General features: G+C 31.3%; 1 protein-coding gene and 1 non-coding gene across 3 annotated transcripts; both read left to right on the forward strand.

Moving 5' to 3' along the window:
• The first annotated feature begins 1,405 nt into the window (after positions 1-1,405).
• Positions 1,406-5,052, forward strand: LOC104217056 (probable pectinesterase 29). 2 transcript variants are annotated; one of them, XM_009767210.2, is made up of 5 exons: positions 1,406-1,624; positions 2,408-2,567; positions 2,656-2,868; positions 3,807-4,054; positions 4,836-5,052. In XM_009767210.2, the coding sequence occupies exons 1-5, from the start codon at positions 1,482-1,484 to the stop codon at positions 5,005-5,007; spliced, it is 936 nt and encodes a 311-aa protein (XP_009765512.2). In that variant the 5' UTR covers positions 1,406-1,481; the 3' UTR covers positions 5,008-5,052. The 2 variants fall into 2 exon arrangements, with proteins under 2 accessions (XP_009765512.2, XP_070014574.1); XM_070158473.1 differs by having other exon boundaries at positions 3,807-4,058; positions 4,836-4,878.
• A 196-nt stretch (positions 5,053-5,248) lies between these two features.
• Positions 5,249-5,353, forward strand: LOC138882039 (U6 spliceosomal RNA). Its single transcript, XR_011403501.1, has one exon. It is a non-coding gene; the product is annotated as a U6 spliceosomal RNA (small nuclear RNA).
• Positions 5,354-8,525: the final 3,172 nt, after the last annotated feature.

An 8,525-nucleotide genomic window follows, 5' to 3' on the forward strand; every position in this document is an offset into this window, starting at 1 on the left:
TAGTGAAACCAACCAACAATTACCTGCCGTCCTGCCCTTTGCTTTTCCCAAGCCATCTGGTAAGATTTTTTTCCTTTTTGACCATATCATTTATTTCTAAAATAAAAACAAAAAGAGAACCTTAATGGCGGGAGGAACAGACAATTCCAAGAAAATATCGATTATATATATATATATATATATATATTATACATTTTTCGGTTAGCAAATGCAATTAGTTTCAGCCGATTGATTAATTTTATATTTTGCCCTTTTATGTTCTCGTCGGAAGAGAATGACTTTTGGCTAATTCCGATTTCTGTAAAAATAAAAATAAAAAATAGGAACAAATTTCCAAGTGTGAGGGCAACATATTAAAATCTTGATCGATTGAGCCTATATAAAGAATTTTGGGAAATAATTTTTTTTTTTTTGGAAAATGCAGTGATATCAAACCAACTTTCAATGTAAAGAGGAATATGGATAGTAAAATTAATTTTCGTACGCATTCGTATTGTACCGTATATAAAATGAAGATTGCTGGAGACAATAAATTTAATGTGAGAATATATTTTTATTGGTCTTATTATCTTCAACTATTTACCACATGAAAAACTTAAGAGTAAATTTCACTTAACCCCCTTAACTTTAATGATTGGGAAACAATACCCTTTTAGTTTTGAATGAGAACAATAATCCCCTCGAACAAAGGTGAAGGGAATAATGTTTTCTAACCATTTAATGTTAAGTGAGTTAAGTGGAATTTTATAGATTTGGGAGTTTTTTTTGGGGGGGGGGGGGGGTGACTTAAAGAAATACTCCCTCCGATCCACAATAAGTGATTATTTTACTTTTTTATTTTGATTCAAAATAAATGTCTATTTACATAATCAAGAAGGAAATTATTTTTATTTTTTCAAAATTTGCTCTTATTTACATATCCCAACGTGTCAAGGTAACAGTTAATTAAAATTAATTTAGTGAATACATCTTTTTTTCTCTCTAAAAGTTCGTATTTACTTAATGAGTGTGCTAAAACCGGAGAGAGTATTACTTTTCCTCTATCATTTAACGAAAATAAAGCTAATTAGATGAGAGAGTGGAGAGTTAATTAAGTTAGTAATAATTATTACTCCACTATCCACTACCTAATTAGAGTAAGTATCAACGACTTTTCTTTTACCCTACCTCTTTAATTCTTGACTTTTCATTCTCTAAAAATAAAACACAAAACCTTTTCTCATGAACTTCACTTCATTTCAATGTGTCTTTTCTTTTACCCCACTTTCTCTTTTGACTTTCCATTGTCTAAAATTTCATAACCTTTTCTCTTCAACTTCAATTCATCAAACCATATATATATATATATTCAAGGTTCTTTTTTTATTCTTCTTCCAAATAATCTTACAAAAATGGCCGTATATTTCTTTGCAAGTATAGCACTTTTGTTTTTGTTCTATGGATTATCAAATGGAAGAGTATTACAATGGCCATCCATTGGAATGAATTTATTTGGATTTATTCCAACAATCTATGTAGATCAATCTGGTTTTGCTCATTTTGAAACAATTCAATCTGCAATTGATTCTATTCCTTCCAACAATTCTTATTGGATTTGCATCTTCATCAATTCTGGCTTGTACAAGTACACTTCTTCACACTCTTCTCTTCATTTTTATATATGTATATATTTGCACAATCCCATACACCACTTGTGAGATTTTACTGTTGTTGTTGTTGTATATATTTGCATAATCTGTTAGTGAAACCAAGATTTAGAGTCAGTAGATTCTGTCATACAGGGACGGACATAGCGTTTTTTTTACTAGTTTAATTGAACCCAAACTTCCGACACGGGGTATGTTTTATATGTAAAAATCAACTAAAATCTCGACAAGTATTAAATTTGAACCCATAATTTTAATAGCACTGAGTTCAGTACTAAATCTTAAAAGATGAGCACATTAAATTTAAATCCTAGATTTGCTTATGCTCTTATAATGAAATCTATCAAGATTTCTACACATGTAATATGAGGCGTTATTATTGTTGTTGTCGTTGTTCTTCTAATATTTTGTTTTGAATGCTTTATAATTTCTACATAAATCATACATAAAAAAGGGTTATCCGGTGTATTAAATTCCAGTTATGTATGGGGTCTGGAGAAGGACCGGACTATAAGTGTTTATTGCATGCAGTCTTATCCTGTATTTTTACAAGAGGTTATTTTCAGGGGCCGACATGAATATATGTTTATTAACCAAGAAAAGAAGAACATATGTGCATTATTTCTTGGAGTTCTCCCTTTGTATGTAGATATTTTTTTTGGTCGAAATTCGTGTATAAGGGCTAATTTTTGTGACTAGTTACTATCTTTTTTATAAATTCGCATTAGAGACTAATTAATTTTTGCATTTACTATATGAAGGGAACAGGTGACAATCCCAGTTGATAAACCATTTATTTATTTAAAAGGTGCAGACGTGAAGACAACTGTTGTTATATGGGGTGCTCATGACTCACTTGTTACAAGTCCAACATTTTCCTCTTTTGCTGACAATATAATAGTGGAAAATCTTAATTTTACCGTAAGAATTAAAATCCTACGACCATTTTAAGATTATTTTTTCTTGTTTATATAGTTATTAATGTTATTTTTGTTTGTTTTTGCAATAGAATTCTTATAATTACCCACCTGAGAAAAATGGAAATCAGATGAAACCGGCATTAGCAGCAATGATTTCTGGGGATAAATCTGCATTTTATGGTTGTGCTTTCTCTGGTTTACAAGATACATTGTTGGATGATAATGGCAGACATTATTTTAAGCTTTGCACCATTGAAGGAGCCATGGATTTCATTTTTGGTACTGGTCAATCCATTTACGAGGTACGGCTTTTGTAATTTATTTAAACGTCAAATATTTTAAAATGAATTTTAATTATTAAAACGACTAAAATTCAGGGTCGAAGGGAGTATATGTGTTTGCTAATTCCTATTTCCTTCGGTCCACGCCATTTTATCTTTGGAGCATTTATTAAGGTAATACGAATTCCTAGAAAAAAAGAGGTATTACTAAATTAACCTTAATTAATTGTTATCTTAACACATTAGAATATGTATGCAAGAGTAAATTTTGAAAAAAATAAAATTAATTTCTTCTTGATTATGTAAATGGACACTTATTTTGGACTAAAATAAAAATATAAAATAATCAGGATCGGTGGGAATTAATTTAGACAAGAATGAACAAACGCTTGTTAACATTTTTGTCCACTTTATTAATGGAGTGGAGACAATTGTAGAGTCAAATGATTCATACATACAAACAAAAATGGTAGCAAAATCAAAGTTTTCAGGCTAGTCTTTACCTTTAATTGGACGATTAATGAACTAAAATCCATAAATAGGCCTTGGATACCTTTAACTTTTCAGCAAGGAGGGTAATAGACAGTTTCACATTAGATCTTGTCTTGGAATGAGAGAGATTCATTTGCCTTGCGATTAATGTGACGCTAAAGTTTTTATTTATTTATTTATTTTATTTCATACTCAATGTTTGGTATTTGCATCGGGACCCGATTAAATTCGGATTCACGCCCGAAAATCTCACATGGGAGCACAAGGGAGCACAACGCTCCCTAACAAAAAATTCCAACCTGCACAGTTCGACGTGTGTGAAGTAGACAACATACCCTAATATAAGCATTAGTGACTGCTTCCACGGCTCGTATTTATGACCTATAACTCACACAAAGACAATTTTACTGTTGCTCTAAGACTCTCTCTCGTGATTTGTAAGTGACATTTTGATATTTTTGTAATAGGATTGTACAATATTGGTGAATGCTGGATCAATAGCAGAAGATTATGTAGGATACATAACAGCACAAGGAAGATTAGATCCAAATGATGCAAATGGATTTATTTTCAAGAATGGCAAAGTAATTGGGGCAGGCAAAGCATTTTTAGGAAGGGCATGGAGAGGTTATGCTAGGGTCCTTTTTTATAAGACTCACCTCTCCAATATTATTGTTCCTCAAGGTTGGGATGCTTGGAATTTCAAAGGCCACGAGTAAGTCTATTTTTTACTATCTTCTTATTTATGTTTTCACTGCCTAAGGTCTATCGTAAACAATCTTTCTATCTTTATAAGGTAAGGATAAAATTTGCGTACTCATTATCCTCGCTAGACCCTATTTATGCGGTTTGTATTGTTGTTGTTGTTGTTATTGTTTATATTACGTGTCTTTTAAAGTTTTTGTACATTCACCACAAAAATAAAATAAAACTGAAATTAGCGATGAACTTCGCCGCTAGTCTGTTGCTAAATTGCTTGAAGCCTATGTAGCGCTTGGATCCTCCAAAAATACACTACTTTTGGAGGATCTGACACACGCCTGGAGATATTTTCGGAGTGTCCGAACAACATAGCTTGAAGCTAATGAATTTTTTTGATAATTTATCACTAATCCATTGTCAAATAGAATTAGCGACGAATTTATCTGCTTAGCTACAGTTGTCATCGCTAATTCTAATTTTTTTTTTTTTATAGTAGTGATCCCTTGAAAAAATTTACATATTAGTAGTCTTGGTAATAATGGTATTATATTTGTTTAAACTACACTTTGTTTTTTTAAACGTCTCACTTAATTAACGTCCAATTAATTGGAACCGTATGATTAGATTAAGATGAAAAACTACAAACAGATGACTTAAATCTTTTTAATATTTTGAAACAATATTTGATTGTCAAAATGACTACATTTAGGACCAAAAGAGTACTATTTAACAAGATTAATTGGAAATAAAATTTGCTAAATCTTTTAGTCACTAATAATTTTTCTTTGTTTTAGGGACCAATTGACCTTCTCAGAAGAAGACTGCGATGGAGATGGAGCTGACACATCAAAAAGAGTTAAATGGGAAAAGAAATTAAGCAAAAATATGGTGGAATCATTAACAGATTTGTCTTTTATTGATACTGATAATTGGATTAACGGACAACCTTTTATATTGCTAAATTAGACATTAGTCTCAGTAAGTAAGTTAAGTGTTTTTCTTTCCTTAATTTCTTTTGTATCCTTTTACTCCACTAATTACATGTACTTTAGTATCCAAGAACATGAATATGAAACCTAATGTTATTTTACTATAAGCAATTTTTCAGTATATTTTAAATTCTTGGTCTAGAATATTGGATGTTAAATTATGTTTTATATTTATTAGTTGCCCATTATGTTCATGAATTCCTATGCAATTGATCTTTACGAGAGTAACATTTGGTCTATTGAATATTAGAACAATATAGAGAAGATTATCATGGCCCTTGCGCAAGAATGATGCATACAAATGAGAAATGGTCTAAATTTTTTAATTAAAAAAAGACAATAATAAAAGGAAATATCTTATCATTTTAGTTTTTTACCCCTCTGCTCTTATGTGATGGGAAGCAAAACAACATGAGGAACTAAATTTTCATAATCTTAGTACCACAAAGTATTTGGTCTTCTTTTAATTTTATTTATTAATTAGGAGGAATTTAAGGAAAGGTAATTGCAAATCTGATTGCCATATTATTCTTATAGAATACCTTTTTAATGAAGAATAGATATGTTATCAAATGTGTTCTCCATAAGATGATAATAAAACCAACCAATTTAAGTAAAACATTCATTAATTAAATCGGTAAGGGTGAGCCTTGAGCTACTTGACTAATGACGAAGGTATTTTTGGGGAAAAATACCCAATTTAGCCAATTTACTTTCGGGCCTTATAACTAAGATAATTGAAAGAATAAGTTGTTACTTAAAAGCGCAAGAATGACCTCATTGGCAATCGAAGTATTACCGATGAATTGTATGTCACAAGAAAATAATAATTGCACCAGATATCATTCTAAATAGTGCTATGTGCTTCAGAGTGACCTTGAGGAACTATTTAGTAAAATTTTTATTCATTTTGAAGCATTGAGGTTAACGTTGAAGTCTTATTTAGTGAGTACTACTTTTTATTTGATTTGTTGTTTTCTCTCAAGTTCATCTTTCTTTTCTTTCTCTTCATTTTGGATTTTCTCAGCATCTTTGTTTGCAATTTTTCTGAACTCCTGCAGCTCATAGCATATTGTGAAACTGCATTCTTCTACAACTATTACATTTTGTATTTTTCAGTTTATATAAGTATCTCCTTTTGCTAGGCAGTGTATTTCCGAGCTGGTTCTGAAAACCTTTGCACCAGAAAACGTGAGAGTCTAAATATCATTGTGATGCTTCTAATTAAAAAAAATGTGCCTTCCTTTGACTACATCCAGATAAATTATGTTTGAAACTATTAACATACTCATGGCTTGGTTAGTTTTAATTAAAACAACTTATGTTCTTCGTTTGTTTGGATTCAACATATATTAATATTCTCCCAGTGATGCCTTTTATCTTGCATGTTCTTAATTCTTTCCTTTCTGTTGGATCCAGGCAACCAATATATGGCTATGTTAGGCACCCAAAGAAATTAAAATTGACAACATAGGTTAGTATAATTAATAATTCTAGCACTTCAAGATTCTCTATAGTGTAGGTTAATAAAATTAATTTCTTTATATCCACACGATTCGTCTACTATACCTTTTAACAATGCTGTTCAGTAGACCAAATTTTATTTGGCAGAATTTCTGTCATGCCTGTAGTAGTCTCTTGCATATTTGATAGCATCACTTTTCTGTTTACTGGCACATTTTTCTTGGAACTGAAACGTTTGAAATATTTGGTGTTTCTAATCCATAGCACGACAACTTAAATTGTCATACCTGGCTCTTTTCACCAAAATTTACTATGTGAATCTAAGTTTTTTCAGTATGCAGGGATTGAGTCATATTGTCCAACAATATAGAGATGTTGCAGCAGCTCCTTGATAGTGTTGACTAATTGGCGATGAATTTCAGAATCCTTCAAGAAACTTCTATGCATAAGTACGTGAATTTCCTCTACTTTGTTCTCAGTATCCTATGAACTGAAGAAACTTGTGAAACAACAACATTAGCTTTTCTTTGTATAAAAGAAATTCATATTCTGCTTCGCCATTTATCATCTTTAAATAATTTTGTCTTTAGGAATACTATTTCTTTTTAACCATTATTTTAGCTTCTCAAAGTAAAAGTTCTTGACAAATGGATCATTCTGTTTTAAATTCTTGGTTACTCGTGAATAAAAGAGTTTCTACGCTACTGTTTGGAATATTTTCTTAACTTAACTATTGATCCTGTTTCTTTAGGAATGCTGTTTCTTTTTATCCATTGCTTTAGCTTCTCAAAGTAAAAGTTCTTGACAAATGGATCATTCTGTTTTAAATTATTAGTTACTCATGAATAAAAGAGTTTCTACGCTACTGTTTGGAAATTTTCTTAACTTAACTATTGATGGAACTAGGAGCATGTCGCTTAGTTTTAGCATTAAGATAAGGCCTTCATCTTCTTGGGTCTCATCAGTAAAAATTATTCGCTAGCTTCGTGGTATAAAAATATAAATCTCTTTTATGCTGGGAAGCAAAGTATTTACATATCCTAGAACTTTCTTAATTGGTTTTTCCTATTGATAACCACATCTACATCTTACTCTATATATACATAGTCGATTTTTCTCTTAATTTGCAATTTGGTAAATTCATTTTATGTTTAGTTTGGTTGATAGGGCATGCTTTAAACGTCTTTGCAGATGACGACGTGTTACGCTCTTAAGTTCTCTTGATGTGGTATCTTGGGTCCGTAGGTCTTTCCAATGAAACAAGAGATACAGTTGAAGCTATACCTATGCCTAAATTTGTCGAAACAAGATGGTTAGGATCAAGCATCTGTTATAAATTTCCACATTGTTCTTATTCTACATATAAACCTCTGAAAATCAGTTGCATTTGGATCTTTTTCAGTGACGGGGAAAACATCATGTGTTAACTTCCATACAAATAAGAGCCTTGACAACAAGGCCTGCAACAGAAGATAGACAAGAGTAATGGAACCATAATTAAGTTTTACTCTGTTGTTGTGAAATGCGAAGCGTCAATCTTGCAGTAGACATTCAATACTACATCATCTGGAGTGGCGCCGTCAAAATGGATTTGGCCCGTGAGGCCAGCCCAACCCAGCCCGCTTTTTGGGTAAGGTTGGGTTGTGATTTTTTTAGCTTATTTAAAATTGAGGCTTATAAACCCGGCCCAACTCAGCCCGTTGGCCCTTGAGGCTTGACAGAGGCTGAGCTTGGGCCGGCCAGTGGGCCAAAAATTAATTAAATTCAAATTTAAATATTTAAAAAAATTTAAAAGTAAAAAAATATTAACTATAATCCCTATTTTCCAACCTTAGATTGCTCATTTATCCTTCCATATCAACTAGAATTTATATTTTTGACATGTATGTAGTATGACAAGATTAGTTTTTCTTTTGCTTAATTATCAACGAATTAGGAAAGTTTTAAGTGGCCAATAATAATTTTTTTCTAAAGAAAATATTACTTTAAGTGGCCAATGATCAGTTTGTTTACTTTAATATATTATTAATT

Source organism: Nicotiana sylvestris, chromosome 1, assembly GCF_000393655.2.
Source record: "Nicotiana sylvestris chromosome 1, ASM39365v2, whole genome shotgun sequence".
In the NCBI taxonomy this organism is placed as follows: domain Eukaryota; kingdom Viridiplantae; phylum Streptophyta; class Magnoliopsida; order Solanales; family Solanaceae; genus Nicotiana; species Nicotiana sylvestris.

Excerpts from the sequence above, each read along its gene's own strand:
- LOC104217056 (XM_009767210.2), top strand. The coding sequence starts at position 1,482 with ATGAATTTATTTGGATTTATTCCAACAATCTATGTAGATCAATCTGGT. Across the intron at positions 1,625-2,407 it reads ATCAATTCTGGCTTGTACAA|GGAACAGGTGACAATCCCAG; the intron begins GTACACTTCTTC and ends TACTATATGAAG. Across the intron at positions 2,568-2,655 it reads TGGAAAATCTTAATTTTACC|AATTCTTATAATTACCCACC; the intron begins GTAAGAATTAAA and ends TTTTTGCAATAG.